General features: G+C 39.2%; 3 protein-coding genes across 3 annotated transcripts in view; all 3 read left to right on the forward strand.

Moving 5' to 3' along the window:
* Positions 1-723: 723 nt before the first annotated feature.
* On the forward strand, positions 724-2,264 carry LOC136716278 (E3 ubiquitin/ISG15 ligase TRIM25). The gene is made up of 3 exons (XM_066693878.1): positions 724-1,379; positions 2,001-2,096; positions 2,250-2,264. Exons 1-3 carry the CDS (start codon positions 786-788, stop codon positions 2,262-2,264), a joined length of 705 nt encoding a protein of 234 aa, XP_066549975.1. The 5' UTR covers positions 724-785.
* A 1,031-nt stretch (positions 2,265-3,295) lies between these two features.
* LOC136715771 (zinc-binding protein A33-like) lies at positions 3,296-6,692 on the forward strand. The gene is made up of 4 exons (XM_066693154.1): positions 3,296-3,519; positions 4,549-4,571; positions 4,684-4,823; positions 5,593-6,692. Exons 1-4 carry the CDS (start codon positions 3,334-3,336, stop codon positions 6,144-6,146), a joined length of 903 nt encoding a protein of 300 aa, XP_066549251.1. The 5' UTR covers positions 3,296-3,333; the 3' UTR covers positions 6,147-6,692.
* A 12,167-nt stretch (positions 6,693-18,859) lies between these two features.
* The window catches only part of entpd1 (ectonucleoside triphosphate diphosphohydrolase 1), a 32,612-nt gene continuing 30,252 nt past the window's right edge, over positions 18,860-21,219 (forward strand). Inside the window, exon 1 of the mRNA XM_066693228.1 lies at positions 18,860-18,967. Within this exon, the coding sequence (XP_066549325.1) occupies positions 18,952-18,967 (16 nt within the window). The 5' untranslated portion in view covers positions 18,860-18,951. The remainder of the gene's footprint in view (positions 18,968-21,219) is intronic.

The raw sequence follows: 21,219 nt of genomic DNA on the forward strand, positions 1-21,219 counted from the left end.
TTACATCTGTCATACAAAGCATTTAAATGTGACCTGCAAGAACTTATATTGGTTTTATTCTGACCCCCCTAAAGGAGTCCTGCAGGATATTTGCACAAGTCCAGACTGAAGGTAGTGCTGATTACTATAATTATCCACAAGGCTCCTTCTATACCAAAGATCTGATAGAGGGGGGCTCCTTTTGGAAACCATGCCAAAACAAACGGGATATCCCCATTTCAGGTGTATTTTGGACTGAATTCATGCACAACCAGAAGCACAATTTTAGGAACCCTGAAGGAATCCTGGATTTCCTGCATTAATCATTTGTGGTTTTTCTTCTGACTCCAAAAGGATTTTTTTTGTATGGGTAGACTCAAGTTACATGATTGTTAGAGACTGACATGAGTTACTGACTGTACACTGCTTTGCCACTGTTGTACGTGTTTGGGCACAGTCTATTTCTTTTACCTCCAGGCAAATGCCTCATATTATTCTCACTACCAGAAAATTTAAGATGCTGAAAGAGTTGTTCCGGCACACAGCTAAGTGATATTGTTGTATTATATTATCAATATAATATAATGTATCTTCATTCAACCTCCATGGGGTACATTCAGACTATCAGATCAGAGGAGGGGCTATGGCTAAAGATACACAATGTTTGATTGGAAATCGCTTTGTCTGGTAATACAATATTTCTATATAGAGTTTCCCTGACGTAATGGGAGACATTCATTATCCGGTACAATACCTGATGCCTGATTATAAATTATTCACTCTTGCTCCAGGCCTGCAGAAGCACGATGGCAGAAGCTGACTTCCAAAGACCGGTCCAAAACAAGGAGCTGAAATGCCCCATTTGCTTGGATTTTTACATAGACCCGGTCCAACTGCCCTGCGGACATAACTTCTGCTTGACCTGCATCAGGGCTGTGTGGGACTGCGATATCTCAGAGGCGGGGCCATTCTTCTGCCCTGAATGCCAGATTTTCTTGGAGGCAAACCTTTCCCTGGAGGTCAACACCAGCCTACAGAAAGAGGTGCAAGATTTTACCACCAGGGACCTGGATATTCAGGAGGTACCCCCAACACCCCTTTTCATCCCGTGCGACCACTGCATTGGCACTGGCTCTGTGGCCGTGAAAACCTGCCTGACCTGCGACGCCTCTCTCTGCTCCGCACATGTGGAGCTGCACTTGAAGAAAGTTGCATTTCGGGAGCATACCGTCATCGAGGTGACAGGCAACCCCTTTTCCTTCAAGTGCTCTGAGCACCGAGAGGAGCTGAAGCTCTTCTGCCAGGAGGATGGCGTGTCTGTGTGCTCGCTGTGTGTCGTGATTGGATCGCACAAAGATCACCAAGTTGTGACTTCGCAGGAAGCATGCACGGAGATGAAGGTAGAGGAAGACTTCTCTCTTTTTAGGCCCTTTCTTTTCAAGTGCGTGATTTGTGCTTTACAGAAATTGAACTTGAATTTGTATTTGAGGATAGGCATGGTTTTATTAGCAGCCACTAGAGGACACTGTTTCCTATTACTTGGAAATCTACTGTTTTATGCTGTATGCTAAAATTTATACTCTCTTGTATTGCTATAACTGTTAAAGTAATATACCTATCATTTCACTGTATTTATTTATTATAATTGTTTCACCAAACTGACCAGAATTAAAAACTGATAAGTTATTATACTAAGTGCACTCAACTTCCATTTGGGCATACTTTCAAATCTGATGGCTGCAAACACATAACTGTTGCTTCATGCAAACTGCAGCGATAAAAGTGAATGCACTACACTTTAAATATGAAGACATGTGAATTCAACAGGATTCTCATATATTATACATGACATTAAAAACAGAATGAGGGTTGCACTTTAAGTAGCTGTTCATGATTAATCACACTAATAAGTCAACTGAATCGAATTATGATAATCCTTTAGTTCTAATACATTTCTCCCTACTGATGGATTCAACTGAAGAAATATGATTTCAGAAACAGCTTTTACCATCTGTATTTAGAAACTCGTGGAGGATAATTTGACACGGTTGGTGGAGAAGCGCCAAGCCGCAGAAGAATCAATGAGGGGATTGGAGTGTTTGTTTAGCGAGACCGCGGTGAGTAATGCACAAACAATTCCACCTGTTCACATCCTAAATTATTAATTTACCCTCTCACCGAGACAAAATGATCCATTAACAGGCCAGGCTGTCAGATGTAAATACTCACATAATGAACACCTGTAAGTGGCTTTTGTTTTGCCTAAACAGTTTGGGGAGTTTTAATAAGCAAATAGGCCAGTCTCCCAGCACCAGAGATATCTGAGGTGGCACACAACTTTTAAACCTCTTTCTTCCTCCAGTAATTAAAGAATCAAATCTCCTTCAAGGTAACCTTTAGGCACACATTCACAGGTGATAATTCCAGCTACCATAAGGCTTTGCAGGACAGAGACCATCCCCCATGCACAGATATCACTGAAACTTGGGCATGATGTGCTTATGAATTATGGAAGTGTCAAGACTCTCCAGAGCCGATGTGTTCAAAATGTGCAAATAAGCAGTGAGACTCATGCAGTGATCTTAGAGAATTGAAGACAGGTCATGACAGGATCCCCATCGCTGGCAGCTTACAGTTCTGAGACTTGGAAATTCAACTTCTTTACTCTAGGTCTTCTGCAACTGATCTCTCCAGGTTATTCAAAAAACAAGAACCACAGGGTCTTGGAATATTAAATAATGTATCTATATGTGAGTTGACTGTGTCAGAAGGTTGTCACAATAATTTTGGTCCTAAGGGGAAAGGTATAGCTTTTTATGTGAACGGTACTGAAAATGCATTGGCCACTGAAATTTAAGACATACATTTAGTGTTTAGTTTCAATTGAGTTGTACTGATATTTCCACACACAACAAAAAATGTAGTGTCCCACAGATTTTTCCCCCCAGCCTTATATTACATGAAATGAACTCCAAACTAAAACATAGGTGGACATGTTTTCGTATTATGTTTGAGAACATTAGACTCTTGGAATAAGAGAATAATCGATATACTGTCGGCATTTCTCTGCTGATCTGATCATAAACGTTTTCTAAAAGTCCCACAGATTCCTTCATTTGTGTGTAGATTTTCGGCTTCTCTTATTGTTTCAAATTAATTACATGTGGGACAAATAATTTCAGTAATAAAACTTTATATACCAAATAGAAAGGCTACGATGCTGATGTGGCGGACTAGTGCTACCTAAACACATCAAAAGGGTAAAACTAAATGCCTACTTTTTTCCCCCCAAAATTGCTGTTACAGTCCCGGACAGCTGACTTTAGAGAAAGCATCCATGAAAAGTACAGCAGAATGAAAAAGCTGATCGAGGAAGATGAGCAGCTGATCATGAACATTTTGGAAGCTGAAGAAATGTATTCTCTGAAGCAGCTGGAGTGTAAAAAGGAGGCGGTGGAATCTCAGATCAGGGAGACGGAAGTGCTAATGAATACCAGCAAGTCGCTCATGCAAGAACCAAACACTTTGACATTCCTACAGGTAAACACTTGCACATTTGTGCTGACAGGATAATTTCATAAGCATTTAAGTCCCTGTACATTTTTTAATATTTATTCTAGTATGTGCAGTTTAAAAAAATAACAATCTGGGATTTAAAATAGTGGAGCAAATTGGACTGATGATTTGCTCCACTATTTTAAATCCCAGATTGTTATTTTTATTTTGTTATGCGCTTTTTAATATTACAACAAGAGGGCAGCAAAAACCTGCCAAACTGTACAGCCAGTTTTAGTAGCTGAGGAAATAACTACTTTCCCTACTATCTGGAAAATTGCTAATCTAACATAATAAAAAGAAAATTCAAGGTTAAAATAATAATTTGTTTTTACAGTATATATTTAATTTACCACTGTAGTTTAGTGATACTAGGATTCTTGTTTGTGAGCCCTCAGAAAAGAGGTTAACAATAGTCAGGGTGCTAGATCAAAAGCAATTTGCTAACCTCTTCAGTCCCCGAAGCACTTACAGTCGTCAGCTGGACTGCAGACAGTGGATATTTATGATGTATAGTTATCATTCAAAGAGAAGTCACCATATACCACTTTTGAAAATACTTTTATGATCGGTATTGTTTAAAGTGCAGTTGAAATTAAATTACTTACTAAATACACTGACATAAAACAGGTTGGCCTTCTGGTTCATTTAAGACGTGAGTCAATACTTCCAATCTCAAACCCCCCATATATATGAATAAATAAATGTTCCAATAGTAATTTGTGAATGTCGCATCTATCTTCTGCTTGCTAGTCTGGACTGTATCTGCATTGTGCTGATCATCGGACACTAAGCCTTTGCCTGGTGGAGAGGACTAATTAATCATTGTGCAGGATTTATTTTGGTGAGCGTGCATGAGACAACCAGAAAGTGCTCAGAGCAACACATGACCTATTTGTCCCACGTCAGAGTCATGCTTGTTACCAGTTACCGGTTCCGATAGCTTGGCTGTTCTGTTTTGTTGTCTATAAACTACACATGTCAACCTTAATGACATATCCACCTGTTTTGCAGCATGCCAAAGCTCATGGACTTGGGTAAGTAACAGTGCCCACATTTTTTTGAAGTGTGCGATCTATGTGTTCCATTTACCGCAAACTATAAGTCTGTGCTTGTCAAATAACCTGTCTGTTTCGTGTTTATTGAAAGCAAGGATCCAATATCTCCGGCATCTTCATGGTGTAGTATGGCGAAAGACAATGCTGAATCTGCAAAGTTTAAAACGGTAGAAAACCTAGTGGAGGAATTATCCAGCACTATATCGTGTCACCTCCCAAGAATGTGGAAATGTAAGTAGAGCACCTTGTAGGTTTGCTTTCAACAGAAGAATAAAGTCATGTGGTTTTCATTAGGTTTATAAGACCAGACCTGTGGGAAGAACAGTTCTAAGACCTTTATGTATGTGTGTATAAGACCTGATCAAAAAGAGGCGATGATGAGTTTATGAGACACAAGGAATGTGGTGTGTTGTATTTTTTGGCCACTTAGGGCTTCCATAAGATAAATGAGAACCACACAGTCAGAGGAAAATAAGCATTTTGAAAAAGTAATGGACAGAAATGGAAAATAAATTAGCACCACAGTTAAAAGAAAAAACTTCCAACATGCATGAGCTGAGTTAAATTGTCCATAAAGTTGACACTGACATGGCATTTTGGGAAATATGATCAAAAGAAGCTGCTCACCACAATGACTAAGGGATTTTAAATGGCAAATCAGATTTTGTGACATATTGCTGTGGCCTAGTGAATCCATAGTGTTATGTAATATATAGAAGGATAGTTCCCTAATATTACCCTGTAATTCACATCACGTGCAACTGAAGTCAGATTTTCTCATGATTTGTAGTTTTACTTCATTGTTCAGTAATTAAGGCAGAAAAAAACATTGACACAGTGTATTAGCCTAAATATTAAATAATACTATCAGCAAAATGTGGTTAACTTCAACGAAAATAATATAGGACTGCATGCCCAATAAACTGCATTGAAATTGTTTTGTTTTCTTTTTAATTCATGAAGATTTCCATGTCAATGATTGATCTTTTTTGATCCTCAGATTTCAGGAATGTTACCTTCAACCCTTACACAGCTCACCCTAAACTCAAGGTTTCTCAGAACAAGATGGAGGTCCGCTGGAGTAAACAGCCCCTTCAGCACAGTGACAACTCGGAGAGGTTTGACTCTCAGTACAGCGTTCTTGCAGAGAACAGTCTCACTGCTGGACGCCATTACTGGGAGGTCTTAGTGTATGACAAACCATACTGGCTGATCGGAATAGCTTATGCTTCAATGCCAAGAAAAGGTGGGAAAAACCTGAACTTTACCAATTTAGGGATGAACAAAGTTTCATGGTGTGTTTACCACAGCAATGGACAGTACTTGGCCTGCCATGACTCTCAAGAAACAGTCCTGTCAGTTCAGGGGAAACTGGACAAGCTGGGTGTCTGGGTGGACATTGATAACCAAGTCCTGTCTTTCTACAATGCTGATACTCTAACTCAACTCCATTCCTTCTCAGTTCAGTACTTGGAAGAGGTCTATCCAGTGTTCAACCCCTGCATTGACGTCAATGAGAAAAACTGCCAGCCCTTCACGCTATTTCATCTCTGAGATGTTTTACAGATATGAATTCACAAACTCACAAACTACAGCATAATCCACAGATCTCTGGTATCACATTGGTTGTTCTGGTCTCCCTGTGACCTGTGAAAGAATGAATGCTTGGGCCTCATTTTGTATACATTGAGCTGATGTATTCGTTTATGCCAATTGCCAGGTCTCTGCCTGCAAATGCATTTTAAAGCTGTTCAAATAATAACTCTCTGTGTGAAGGCCTGTGCAAGCCAAGAATGCAGGGTTATCCACAAGCTGTCACATCCCAATGGGACAGGATTCCATCCATTGCAGATGCAGGCCTGAGCACACCCATTTTTCCCTGTTGCACACGAAAAAGATGGCAAAAAACTAATATAGTCTATGTATTTCCCACAATCAAAGTCTAGGATTGTCAGAAAATTTTAGTCCTTGATGAATCCTTGCTTCTTCCTATATCTGTTTTTTGGCGCTATAGTGCTCAAGGCAGAGACTTTCTAAACAATTGTGAGAATGATTTACATGTGTGATTAAGATATAAAATAAATACATTACATTATACTCAATTTTCTTGCCATTTAATCATTGAATGTCTCTACATTCATTTACACTTTTAATATTCTAAACAGTCCATTATTTTATTTAGATACATTATATTTGTTATCAGTGCCAGAGGATAAACACTCTTCTACACCCTCACCCTCCACCCACATCTCTTTTTTTCCTGCTGTTCATTCAGTCAACCACATCTTGTGCTAGCGTTCACATAAATAACCGCACAGAGTCATTATTAAGCAGAAAAACGTGTGGTTCTAGCGGTAACTCCTTGCTGATTAGTTTGGATAGAGCAGAGGTCACATGACCCCAGAACATAAACAACATCTGGGCATGTATGAAAGTGCCAGGAACACATAAACAGCAGGGTCTGCAGAGTGGACTCAAGATGGTGCCCATAAGAAGGCTCATACAAGGCATCAAATAGATCAATTTAAATCAGTAAGTTGGTGGCTGGGATTTCTCAAGGCTCCAAATGTGTTTCCCAAGTAAATGGCCCATTCTTATATACAGAACTGATTTGCTGAAGCCAATAGGTTTATTCCCACACAATGGGAGTCAAAATGCCATGTAAAACACAACAGATGCAATCTCCTAATGTACATTATGGTCATTTTGTCTTGTTTTCATAATATATTGTGCGGAGTGCTGCAAAACATCTCGCCAACATGCAGCATAAATCATGTCTTCTCGAGGAGGAGACTACAGCAAACTGAACAGACGTGTTTTCTGAGGAATTTGGCATATTCAATTATTTTGTAAATAAATTAGGAACGATAGTGGATGTTTGACATGTATTATTTTGGGTTAGTCATCTTTTGGGAAAAGCACCCTTGCTGTCTGTCACTGGAACACAAAAGGATTGTACCAAAATTTGAAATGTACCATTTACTCACTGAGGAGTACAGCAAGCCATACATTCAAACCATTTGAGAAACAGATGTACTTGTTTGGTATGCAGATTCTGAAATAACTGAAAACTGAAAAAAAACAAAATTCAGAGTCCTGTCGCATCAGGGCCAGTGGAGACTGATCTGCTGGCTGGATGACACTGCAGCTGCATTCCAGGCTTTGACTGCTTCGTCTATCAACCAATCAGACACCTAGGTGAGGGCAGGGGGGCCTGATTGGCTGATGGAATGGAATGAGAATGCAGTTGAATTCCAAACTCTCATTGTTTGATCAGTCAGCCAATCAGACACCCAGGGGATATCCCTCAGTCCCTATAAAAGTGGTCTTCAAGAGCATTGATGTTTAATGCTAAAGCTTTGTGGGCAGTTAATGGTTGGTTTATGGTTTTTAGTGGTTTTAAAATCAAAATTCATTTTAGGCTTTCTGTTAAGCCTGCTATGGAGGTTCTAAAACCCTTATGCTTCCTCCTATTAACTCTTTAGGGTAGCTTTAGTCTGTTCTAGATCAGCCTTACTGAAGCCAGTGTCATTGGAAGTGGTCATCTAGCATCTGATGAATCCTTGTGTGGAGGCCAGCCAATGCGGGAGAACTGCAGGTCCCCATCCCCCCGGCTCTGTGACAGGAGCTACTGGTAAGGTCTATTAAGTTGAACACTTGTACATTGTTGGTTTTCCTAATCTCTTCCTCCTCCTCCTCCTCCTCCTCCTCCTCCTCCTCCAGAGGCAGACTAAACTAAACAGTTTCTTGAATGTGACAAGTGGTTAGGGTGGCTGATCCCTGCAGCATTTCCTCTGCCAAGTGGTGCAGAGTGGTGTGTGGAGGCCAGCCTTGCCTATGGTCAAACTGTGGTTATCCCTTGGAGGCAGGAGTTACCAGCAGTCCCCAAACTGGATTTCTTGCCCAATACCAGGCGTTGCAGGTGCTTCATACATGATTTGTCAGGGAAGACCGTTGATCTCTTCAATGAACAAAGTTCACCTGGCTTGTTCTAGTTGTGCTGAAGGTTTTGAGTCTAGAACTACACTTTAAGATTGTGCCGATCCAAGCCTAACTGGGAAGAGCGTCCATCCAAAGGCGAACCTGCCCCTTTCCTTCTACACTGCCTCAGCAACTGCTGACTTTGCCCAACCCATGAACTTGACCTACTGGAACATTCCCCACTTGTGTGGTACATTTTGTTTGCTGCCTTTTTCGAGTAGCATTCACTTGGTAGATTAATTTTAAGTTCTGTATAGAGCTGCGATTGGGCATCTGTCTTGTGCCTTAAACTTAAAGGTACAATCTGCATTTGTAAAGTTTCCACTATTTTGAACTCTGTAGGCTTTTCTTTTAAAAGTTAATCTTAATGTGTTTCTTGGTAGACTCCCTTATCCAGGATGACTTGCGGGTTACATGCGCAATGCAAAAGTGCAATATAATAATACAAAATGTATAAGCATAAATTGAAGAGTATATGTAATTCATGTAAAATACAAATCATGAAGCATAGTTCCAATAGGTAAGGTAGGTCCTGCAATTTTAATTTGCTTGAATGCTTGGTTACCTAGCCTTTGTTCTGATGGAAGTTGACTTACAGCTGCTCCTCTCCCCCAAAGAGGTTGACTACAGATAGTGGGGCTGCTGCTTTACTCCCTCATCCAGTTAATGCCTTACAGAATCGGAGGGTGTGCAGAGACCATCCCTGCACAGTAGGAGCTGCAGATTTCCCCCTTAATATCTTCATTTCTTGGTAAATGAGGTAGGTGACCTTGGCAATGTGAATTGGCCTCCTAGTCAAGAGAAATGTAGAGACGAGCAGGGGAGGGACGAAGAAAGGAGTGAGACCGGTTCTGGAAATGTATCTGCTTATTGCAAAGTGTCCTTTGGTTTGCATTTCTAAATGTCGGTTCTTGCAGTGATCTGATGTCTTGAATTATGCTTTTGTTACTGTATATAAACTGCTTGGTCCTGCCTGTGTGCAGAGCTCTTGATCTGTCAGAAGAAACTATCAGACTGCCTTTTGATTTCTCTCCCTGCAATTGTTTGTAATAAAGCATCTTGACGGACTTCAAGCTAAACAAAGGTGAAGTTTGTTCTTCCACACCAGCAGTCTCTCAGCTTGACTTTGTATTGGTTACGCTACTGTAAATATCTAACTTGTGCTCTTGTAGATCCTCCTTGTAGGAGTCCTGGACTTTCTATGCCAACACTTCCCTTGAGGTGGTAATGCTTGCCCCCTAATGGGAGAACTTTTTTTTTTTTTTTTTTGTCCCACCCCTCCACTGGAATTTCATACAAGCTAGATTGTTGTGATTTGATTTAAATGTCTTTATGCTTACAATAAAGATTCAAACTGCCTCTATGGATTCAACTTAAGCATTCTTGCTGGTGCTTGCCATGACTCCCCTCAAGCAGATGTCCCATGGAAACGGAAACGCCAACCGATGACACACGACCTCTTAATGCACACATCCTGAACTGTATTGCATAACAAAGAACATGATCATGCTAGCCCCTTCCCTCACCACCCAACCTGTCTCTGTGGGGTGAACTCCCTGGAAGTAAAGGCTTTTGATGTTCAGGATGTACAGCTGTTTTTTCTAAATGGTATTTTGAAGGATTGGGGTCTTGACTTCCTCTCTTCTAGGAAGGGCTAAGGTTTTCTACAAGCCATCCTTCATTAGGTAGTTATTTTTGATCTGGGATTGAGTAGCCTAGGATTGGGGTCTCAAGGCTTCACTTTCTGATCCTTCTGTTAATTGCAGCTATTGACCTCTTGTTCCTTGTGACTTTTTTTTTTTTACTGCTTTCTAGAAAATTTGTATTTTCCGCTCATAAGTGGTGAAGGCCAAGCAATGGTATGAGGAGTTCCATTTTTTTAGCTCCAATCTATTGAAGTTTTGTTCTGCACTTTTTAATTTTAAACCCTTTCATGCCAATTCTTTAGAATCAGGGTATTTAAAATCTAAAGCTAGGAATGTACACATTCCATAATACTTGGAAGCAATGGTTATATTTTGTAATGCATGAGTCAATTATAGTTGACAAGGCAAGCTGTGTACACTAGCGAGTCATTTGTTTACATAACATTTTGCCATGCGTTTGTTCAATATTACTGAGCCATGGGGACCACTTTGTTTTATTAGATGGAAGACAAAACAAGGGCTAATCTTATTAACACTGTAAAACATCTGTGCACAGTGGCTTCTTTTATGTGTATTGTGAAACTAATTTGATAGAACTAGTGACCCGAAATTTCTCAGAAATAAAATGTATATATATTTGAATGGTAGATGTTTATATATTTTTTTTGAAGATTACATTTGAATGTGTTGCAGAACCAAACTGTTCCACAGAGTGATTCAACTATTGACCGTGTTGAGATGAACAGATGTTCTGTTGATTAAACAACTCTGTTGGAAGAAATGAGTGCAAATGATTCACCTGGTGAGAGAGGCAAGGAAGTCTTTGAGCACATTTTTGGGGGTTTATCTGGCTCTACTCCAAGATGAATCGCTTTCCTTCGTCTATTCCCACTTTGCTGATTTAATCCACTAATCTCTTCTTTTCTACTGCAAATGTCAATCAACCTACTGTGTCCTTCTATTCCCTCCCTATAAGAATCCATCTAAACGGGTAATTGTTCTGTGTATCACTCGGGGAATGTTTTCAATTGGCCTACATTCTACTGTCTAATACATTGAAAACTGTTCTGCTTTTGAGCTTAGTGTTAGCATTAAAATTAAAAAAGTGCCTATGGAAGAACAGAGGATAAGACACCATATTTAAACTTCAAAAATACTCTATATGGATTATAGGCATAAACTTAAAAATCATTTGCAAATCTTTTCCTTATGCAAAGAATATACGTAATTTCCTATATTTGTATGATTGTGCTTTCATGTACAACCAAGCCCAGTGAAACGGATTACTTTACCATCTCCATTTTACTTAGTGATATAGTGAATGAATTTCCATTGTGCACGCATCATAAATCACCATAAACCTTAACAGCTATTAGTCTGTCAGCCGCTCTGTTTTTTTCAACTTTGCTAAATTGATATTTTAATTTGTGCAATGTGAATTTTAATTTTGTACAATAACTATGGTATTTTATGATCCTTTTATTGTGGTCTTTTATTGGTACCAAGATATTGTAAACTGATCAACTTAAGAAACACAACCACAACTTGCTAACGGCTTGCATTGAATGGTTATGAGGGAAGTCTGAGGGGAGGGGAGGGGGTTCCCAGATTTTTGGAATTTGATTAGCCAACACATGTTTCCTGGAAACCTGTTGCCTTTTACATTTTCCAGCTGAGGTAATGGACTTCAGCAGCTGGGCTGAATTAGGACATGTAAGTATAGCCTCAAGGTAGAGCTAGAACATGTGGGCTCTCTATGGAGATGGCGGGAAAACCTCTGCAGAAGATGAGAACCAAACCGTAGACGGATAAGACCAAAACACCCACGGCAGCATGTGTAAGCCCTGAAAGCATATTTTTTCCCTCTCTTCTTTTGAAAGGATTGAGGACATTAGGGAGTCACTTACAGTTGGAGTGTTCTCCACATGACCCGTGTGTGCTTGAGTCTAATGGCTGTTTCTTCACCCCTTTTCCTGTGCAGTGCAGCTTGGTGGGTTTCCTCCCCAGTCTCCTGATTTATCCTCCCAGGCTGCTTCAAGACATTAGCTTTGGCTGCTGTGATGTATTATTGATGCGGTGTTTCGTCACTGGCTTTATCTTTCTTTACCCATTTGTGGTGCAAGGGATGTAGTCTTCCTCCTTCCTCTTTTTGTTGTCAAAGGCACTCCCTTGTGATCCCCTCACAAGCTCTAATTATGGCTTCAAAGTATCAGCACAAGAAAGCGTACACTGAGCAGTGAATCCCCAATCCCTTTGATACCACTGTTATTCCTTCAAGTGAACTTTTAAGATTACCGTCAATGAACTATGGGATTTTGTTTATTGATGTCTGTTATGTATTATGTATCTGAAACAAAAAGGGATAAAGCGTATTTGGCCCGTCATAAACTGGCACGGCTGGCGCTCCTCACAAGCTAGGGGGACGGTTCTGCTGGAGGTCTGTCTTGAAGTGTCAGCTGATTGTCATTCTCAAGTCTGCATGCACGTGTTGCAGGCGCTGCGGCTGAGGCTTAATACATCAGTGAGAATAAAATGTTTGATTTGCACTGTCATGGGCATCAACGCTAGCAGATGAAATTGCCTACTCTACAAATTGCACCATTGCACTTGCACAAAGGCCAATTTTGGTGGAGAAAGACTTTAAAAATCACAAACCATATTGTTTTATATTTGTCTCGTATATAAAACTGTTAGGTGTCTTTGGCCAAACTGAATGCAATCACCACCATTTAAGTTGAATTTAAATCGCAGACTGTGCTTAGTAAGTCGTAGTTTTGCTCTGGTACTGACCTTCCTGCATGTTCCATATCTGAGTGTTTGTACAGTTCATGTCTTACATTTGTCATGGTAACCAACCCTATCAGGAAAACAAATTCTATTTAAGACTTTCCAAAGGAAGGAGGGAAGTGAAGCAGTTTATTGCACCACATTTTGCACATTGCGTGAAGTTTACATAACCCTGTGTCACTAAACCTAAACCTTTACAGAATATTTTCAGAAAAAAAAAAAAGTAAGTGGAGAGATGGCAATTTCAGCTCTATATAATATCCAATAAGTCTGAAAAAAATAAAAGGGAAACCAAGGTGCAGTGTCCATATATACCTAATTAAAATACAAATCCAATTAAGTTCTTTGTATCAGAGTCTCTTTATTGTGGAGTTACAACATGTGTTAACTATACCATTAAACTGGGACGGGACAGCTTTCTGGTGTAAACAAAGCAAATAGCCATTTGTCTATTTTTCCCTTTTCTAGCAGGGGAAAACCATTTCCTTGGCAACAGGGATTGGAGAGTTAATTAAAAGGGTATGCACTCTGAAACATTGAGAGCAGCAACCCCGTCAGATCTCCAGAAGGCAACGGAAGTCATCTCGAGGTTTTCCAAAGGGAGGCGGCAAGGGCTTTGAATTTTTAGCTGGTATGAATTAAATATTTGCAACTTTTTGGAAAGCCACAGAGGAGCACATTGTTTGGTATTTTTAGACGGTCTTTAAGTCTTAATGGAAAGAGAATATCCTTCAATATCCATCTCCAGAGGCCACTCCTCCAAACAATAGCCTTATTATATAGTGTCTGCTGGCATGCTTTTTCCTTCTCTAAATTCTCTTTTTGTCTACATATATCTGGAGAGGGGGGCTCTAAATTTACCCTTAAATCTCTTTGACTGTCATCTCCCCCCACCCCTCCAGTCGCCACGAGAGGCTTGTTCTCTGTAGTGCACATGTAACTTTACACCCCCCCCGCGTGCCCCTCTAGATCAAAGCTCCCTCAAACTATAGCAGAAGACTTTCCATTAGTGCCGCAGTTATTCACGGATTCTGTGCAACAGAAAACAACAGCACATGCAGACCAGGGACAGCGGTGCGCCTTTGGTGTTCCTCTCCCCTCCAAAAGCAGCGAGAGGCAACTGGCATGTCCTTACATGGAGCCTGTTTGGCCACATCTCAGGACAGTGTTACCATTAGCAACAGCTTGACATAAAAGGAGAAAAAAACAAGGACTTCAAATAAATAAGAATGTCTTGGTGTGAAAGTGTCAAGCACGCAAGCCAAAAAAAAAAAAATCATATTGGTTTCTATAAACAAACAGCATAACAAATCTGACAAAAATCAGACGGTAAACGCAAAACTGAACGATCTGGCATTGTGTTTCATGACATTAATGTTGCTAGTTGTAGGTGCTGAGTAAAAGCCAATGTCCACTGCTTCCCAAGGTGACAAAAAAGACATTTGTAACGTGAGACCAGTATTGCAGTGGTGACCCCCCGGACGATGACAAAGCACTGGATCTAAATGACCAATTTCAGTGCCCCGCCCAAAAATAGAAAACCTTTGAAGATAGTTCACCTTTTCAGAAAACATTAATTAAAAACATAGTTATAATTTGTCCCTGTGGTTTACAATATACATTTGTTTAACAACGACATATTTCATTATAGGAAATTATATGAGGGTATATGCAAGATCTTCCAAAGTTACTTGGGCTTACACAAACTTCCCTTCAAATTGCAAGAACTTTCAGCTTGTGCATGCCCTTGACTACACCACTGTGTGGGACACCTTACCAACAGAAACACAAACAAAAGGCTTGTGAGAAGAACAGCAGATCAGCCGACGGATGGCCTCTGAGGGACATTGAAAATGGAGAACTGAATGTGGCGCAATCACAATTATTTATTGTGGTTGTTGTCGTTGTTGTTCCAGTCCTAGCAAAACACATTATTAAGGCATTTAAAAAAATGACCGAAACTAGGATTTAAAAAAAATATATATTTGACTGAAAAATAGCAGGCACAATAAAATAAATCATAACATCAATTGGAAAGCAGACACGTTATTTTAAGTCTAAAGTTGCTGTGGGTGAGTTTACCTTGTGAATGTGAGGGACAAGGAAATGCTAACCCCGCAACACAACTGTATCATTAGGTTTTTATGCTACATTCGCTGTCATTTTCAATAGACTAACCACAAAGCCTTGTGTACTAAAGCAAAACATGAGATACAACATGCATCTTCTACTTTTTATGTGCTTATTATATTCTAGTCTAATAAAATCCATCACACTTGATCAATCAGGCAATACTAAACAATACTAAGCTTAAATAACCATCCTTATAATGAATATTACAAATATATTATTATTGTTATTATAATTATTATGATCAATACTATTATGATTATTCATATTATCGTGACTGATATTAAGATATCTATCATTACTACAACTCTTATTTTATTTGAATCATTATACTATAACAATAACACTACAGGTCAGTGACCGTCTGAAAGTCTCCCACACCACCCTCTCCGATTTCATTCACTTCTAATTTGAATAGACCCTGAAGTGCATACCAAGGTTGGTAAAATATCTAATTATGCAATGTAGCCTTGCAAAGACCATAACAGGTAAAACAGTAACCCCCCAACGCTTCACAATGTGAATGCTTAGTTAGCTAATTTTACATTTAACCCAGTTTTCTTAATTTTTGTATATAGGTGCTGTTGTACCCTTGAGCAAGGTACTTCACTTAGATTGCTCCAGTAAAATGCCCAGCTGTATAAATGGGTACAAAAGTAAGTCGCCCTGGATAAGAGCGTCTGCTAAATGACAAATAATGTAATAGGTGGGGTTTTAATTGTTTACATATCCAAATGTCTGCTGTTCGCATCTGTGTTGGTTTGACAGAGGTGACGGTTTCTTTGTTAGGTCTCACTTACACAAATGTATATTGAAGGAGACTTTAGAATACAATATGCAAAATAGGCATCCTGGGACCACATGAGTTATTATTATTATTATGATTATTATGAAATGAAATGTATGAGTGAACATGCAAGTCTTGATGACTTAATTTCCCAAGAGACAACCAAGATAAGAGATCATAAATCTTTATTTTATATGATTTTGATTATCTTCTCTCCTATTATCTTCACACTCTCCTGTTACACACAAATTATAGCCCATTATATATCAATTGTATTTGGTTATATTTAAAGAAAGAAACAACAAAATTGATCTTTTGTTGGCTACTAATATATACCATAGCAGAAGAGCTGTTTCATGCTGATGATGCATATAGCACAGACAATTTAATCATTTTCTGTTTTGCACTGAATAAAAATGTAATTTAATTATTTTCATCTGATTATTTAAGAACCATATTACTACATTCAAATGATGTTGGTTTCAATTCTGTGAATAATCTGCAATTCCCAGTAGTTGTATAACCTAACCAAGATGTCAATTACATATTAACAAATATATCTGTATGTGTATATTTGAATGTATAAAAAGCAATTTCTTATGTTTTTGTTTTTCTTCTTTATGCCAAGAATGCTAAGGGGAACCAGCAGGTTTGGGAAGTGAAAGGGCAGATTTTGCAATAATCTACACTGAAGATGAAAAAAGGGGGAAATGTCTACAAAACATTTACCAAGCCCAACTGATTTGTAGACATCCGGAAACTTTCAATTCCATTGAAACCAACATCTGAAGATGTTGACCTTTTTTTTGTTATTGTCAGAAAACCATCTGTTTTCGTTTTCCCTCATAAACTACTATTGCAGTTTGAGACTATTAAACATTTGTTTAACTTGACCATAATATTTACATTGTTTGTCCCTAAATATCATCCAAATGTCTTTCAAACACCATAAACCACTCATTCATTACAACAATAATTTTACATATGTATATGAAATAAATATGTAATGATTACTGTATGACCTTAGTGAATGAACCTAACAGTGTTGTACAGTTTCTAAACACCAACACTTTTTACTTAGCCCATCTCCAAAACATTACATCAGATTATGTAGACAATAAGTAATTTGCACTGTTAGTAAAATTAGAGAGACATTAATTATTACAAAACACAAATCGCTTACCCCGTACAGGATCACTGTTCACAGCTTTCACACACGACGCTGTTGCATGATGGGAGTGTGAATCTAGTAAAAGTTAAGAGATTAAGATTTAATGTAAAATACTTATTTTGTTGCTTCACAGTCTCCGTAGTTTGAGAAAGAAAACGTAAAATGCCGACGGAGAATCGGGGACGTGAGAACAGACGAGGAAAAACGAAGATTAACAAATAGCCTTCGTATACATTAGACACGAGTCGACGAATGACGACGACCCTGTACTACTACCAGTATGGTATGGAAATGCATGCTTTTGTTATTGCATTGTCAATCTACATATTGTAGCCTGATGTCATAGTATCTCTGATTATGAACGAGCTTTGGGTTTGAGTAGGGTTGTGCCGGTAAATGGTATACCACCTCGCTCATCAATACCGTTTTTTATATGTATGTATGTATGCATGTATTTATTTAAATGTAGTGATTCTGAAGCCTCTCTGTTTAGAGAGGCGGGAGATCCGGGTTTGAATCCCTGCTGTGCGGAAGTGAGAGGTGCATTTTGCATGTGCATTCACAGTGTATTCAGTGAAGCAGGCCTGGTGTTTCTGGTGTGGTGAGGGAAAGCTTACACTAACAAAACCAATCTCAAAAACGGGGCCCCACCACTATCCTTAGATTTAATGGCTTTAATTGCTTCCTTATTATGATTCAAGTTCCCTACATCCAACACTAAACACTACACTGTCTGTGGTACCACCTTTGCATATTACAACACCTGATTGAATTACCTGTGCAGCAAAGGGTGGGTATTTAATGCACTAAATGCCACATTTATCTACCAGGTGGCTTTTTTTTTTTTTACTTTGATTGTGACCTTTCTTTCACCTGCTGAAGCAGTCCAAACGTAATGCCTGAATATGTCATCAGGACCTAATGTTTCACTGACCTGACCATTGGGAAAGGGTTACACTTGAATGCCAAAGGTACAGCTATACCTTACCTAACACTTCAGATCCATTTTTCAAGGTGAATATTCAATTCAGGATGAAAAAGGGCTTCGGTACACATGGGAAGGGATGTCCAAGATTGACAAGCTTGAGGAAGTACTTGTGGTGTACTCATTTTGCTCTTTTAAAAGTCCTCTGGCAATGTCAGCGCTGTAGCCATGTTTTCTTTGGACAACCACATTACATTTGTATCTTTTCTTATAATCTCCACCCATGTATATGCAATTTGTATTCAGCTTCTGATATGTCCTATAATAACTGCAAGAATACTGTGCAGTCATAACAGTTATTCAAACCATAATTGTTTATGGATTGCACTACAGTGAAATAAAAGTGGATATAAAGTCTATGTATGATTAAAATGATCACAGTTTTTGGTCTGAATTTAAGAAAACCTTTTGGTCATCACACAAGAGACGGGAGCTGGTTTCGGGAGAGCGGGAGTCGGGAAAAGAAGAAAAAAGTTTAGGCATTAAATAAAAGGCCACAGAAAGCTGACATGAAGCTTTCAAGGTGTAAATTTTGTTTTAAAACATGAAAAACGACCTAAGGCAGTTTTAAATATATAAACAACAAACAAATAACTTAATTAATGAATTAATACAAACTGAAGGAAATCTCTGCAGTGGAGGGTGGTCAGAGCGGGGGGGGGGGTTCATTCAAGACCACCAGAAGTCGAGCAGACTTTACTGAGACCGCTGAAGTCAGAGAACAGGCAGAGGAGGAGCTGCCAGGGGAAGTGGTCCCTCCCCCAACCCCCTGCTCTTATAAAAGAAACCACAGAGATGGATAGGTCCTGCTAAGAGACGGCAGATAAGCTGCAAACAAGCGCTGCGAGAGGCAGGCTGAGAGGAGGGCACTGATGGCTACAGAGAGAGGTAGGAGACCGGCACTGACAGCCAGAGCGCAGGGTGCATGTGCTGAGGGCCAGAAATGATACGAATGCTCAGGTTTTGATGTTTGTGCTCAGATTGCTTTGCTTGCTACCAGGAAGCACTTGTCTGGAGAAAGGTTAACACTAGAGCTGCACACTTTAGTTGGTAAGGAGACTTTAACAGGAAAGGTGGGACCATGTTATTGTCTCTGTCCCAGTTCTTGACAATGTCCCGGTTTGGGCTGGAGAGAGTTCAGTGAAAGCGTTGCAAATCCCCTGGGTTCTGATGACCTATTAAATTTGCGATTTATCTATAGCTCTTTTTAAAGGAATTGTAGTCTTTTGTTAGTTTTGTTTCTATTTAAAATACCTTTATTTCCTGACAAATAAATTCCTGACAAATGTTACTATGTGGTAATTGCCAGCTTCCTTTTAATGCATATTATAGGGCTGCAGGCAGCAGTTAGGGAATTTCTGTTTTTTTAGCTCTAGTTCTGTCTGCTCCTTGCACCGTATTATGACAGTGTACACATCCTGAGAATGTTACTTACACATCACTGGTATTTCAGACAGCCCCAACTGTTCCTCCTCTAACGCGCAGACGTCAGATGAACAATGCACCCCTTTCTAAACTTGAGAATTCACTCTCCGATTCAGCTTAGCTCATTTGATAACATGTGAGTGGCAGATGGACTTTTTTTCTGTCTTTTCGTTCTTTGGTACCTTCATTTTCACGATCCCTGCAGGCTGTTAAATAAACTTTGTTATCCTGTTATTCTGAGGGGAGGGTAGGAGTCTCTCTCTCCCTCTCTCTGTCTCTCTCTTGGTCCTCGCGAATGGAATGCATCACCGGCCGGTTCGTCATGCAGAGACTTTTTTGGTGTTTGTGTTGTAACTGCGGCTGCTTGAATTGGAGGGTTTGCTCAGCATTAACTGGATGTCTGCAGGAGCAAGCCGATACTGCTCGGCTGTGCAGGCTGCAGAGTTTTGATTGCCTGATTAGTTGTGGATGTAAGGTCCTGACATTCCTTTGGTTACACCTGCTGCACCGCAAGAGCTGTGGAAGTGAAAATTAATATAAATAGACCAGTTATTATAGCGAACATATTGGCCAGAAACAACACAGCTAACCTGATTATTTTGAGGATTGAGGAATTTGAGGAATGTACTCCAAAATACAATTTATAACCAACACACTAGTAAATCTGAATATATATACAACAGAATCAGATGTAGTTGTAGTATAATATTTTTTTAAAAATGTATTGTAGTTGCTGTGTTATAAACTGTAGGCACGCACATACAACTTATACTCTGTCATTACAATGCTGAACTTGTCTCAGTACTTAATTGATTCTGTGCAAGTTTCGTTACAACACTTTATGCGGCACAAGAAGATCTGAAAAATGCATTAACATAACATTTAGTGATTTTTTTTTGTTTATTTTTACTGTACCTGACTATAATGACTTTGTGGAAGATATTAATATACGTTTTTGTTGTTCAGTGGTTGAAACTGAAGGCTAAATTAAAACTACCAACATCCTGTATGCAGCTGTGACATTTTTTTTGCCAGTCTGGTATCATCCTGTTTAAAATGCAGATGAATGTAAGGAAAGTAAAGCTGACATATATTAATACAGCACGTTCATTGTATAGCCTTGAAATACTCCTAATGCCAGTTCTCCTAATTGAATTTGAATTTCACATTACTGAAATTAAACAAGGAAACATAAGCTTAGCCTCTAGTATTGTGCATGTATCCCAGATCATGTTATGGAAATGAGTTGCATTTGAATTCTTTGCAATCGTTCATGGCACTGAAGAATTTGCCTGAGGATCGGTCAACGGTATAAAACTAAATATGTTGTCGATTAGAAACAAGGCAACATTGAGGATGTATTGGAGAATTTGAAGCATGCAAGAACTACTGTCTTGTGAATGTACTGCCTTAAATCTCCATCAATAAATACATAAATAATTAAATAAATAAATATATTGTAGCATGCCAGGGGGTGGTCTGCTACAGAATCTGCTTATTACTATATAATAAGTAGTTATTACTATGTTAGTTGGAGAATGTTCCAGGGTTTGTAATTGATCCGTTTCAACATATTTGTTGGGTAGTATATTTTACTGAACATGCAGGTAGTATCAACAATCCTTCTTAAGAGATGTTTGTTTGTTCCTTACATACATACATACCGGAAGCTGTTGTTGGCAGTTTACCGGCAAGAGTAAAACTCTTGAAGCAAC

The sequence above is a fragment of the Amia ocellicauda genome, chromosome 20, assembly GCF_036373705.1.
Source record: "Amia ocellicauda isolate fAmiCal2 chromosome 20, fAmiCal2.hap1, whole genome shotgun sequence".
Taxonomy (NCBI): domain Eukaryota; kingdom Metazoa; phylum Chordata; class Actinopteri; order Amiiformes; family Amiidae; genus Amia; species Amia ocellicauda.

Bases quoted from the DNA above. Each gene is read 5' to 3' on its own strand.
- LOC136716278 (XM_066693878.1), top strand. From the start codon at position 786: ATGGCAGAAGCTGACTTCCAAAGACCGGTCCAAAACAAGGAGCTGAAA. The intron at 1,380-2,000 runs GTAGAGGAAGAC...ATCTGTATTTAG, and splicing joins AAGCATGCACGGAGATGAAG to AAACTCGTGGAGGATAATTT.
- LOC136715771 (XM_066693154.1), top strand. From the start codon at position 3,334: ATGAAAAAGCTGATCGAGGAAGATGAGCAGCTGATCATGAACATTTTG. The intron at 3,520-4,548 runs GTAAACACTTGC...CCTGTTTTGCAG, and splicing joins ACACTTTGACATTCCTACAG to CATGCCAAAGCTCATGGACT. The intron at 4,572-4,683 runs GTAAGTAACAGT...GTTTATTGAAAG, and splicing joins GCCAAAGCTCATGGACTTGG to CAAGGATCCAATATCTCCGG.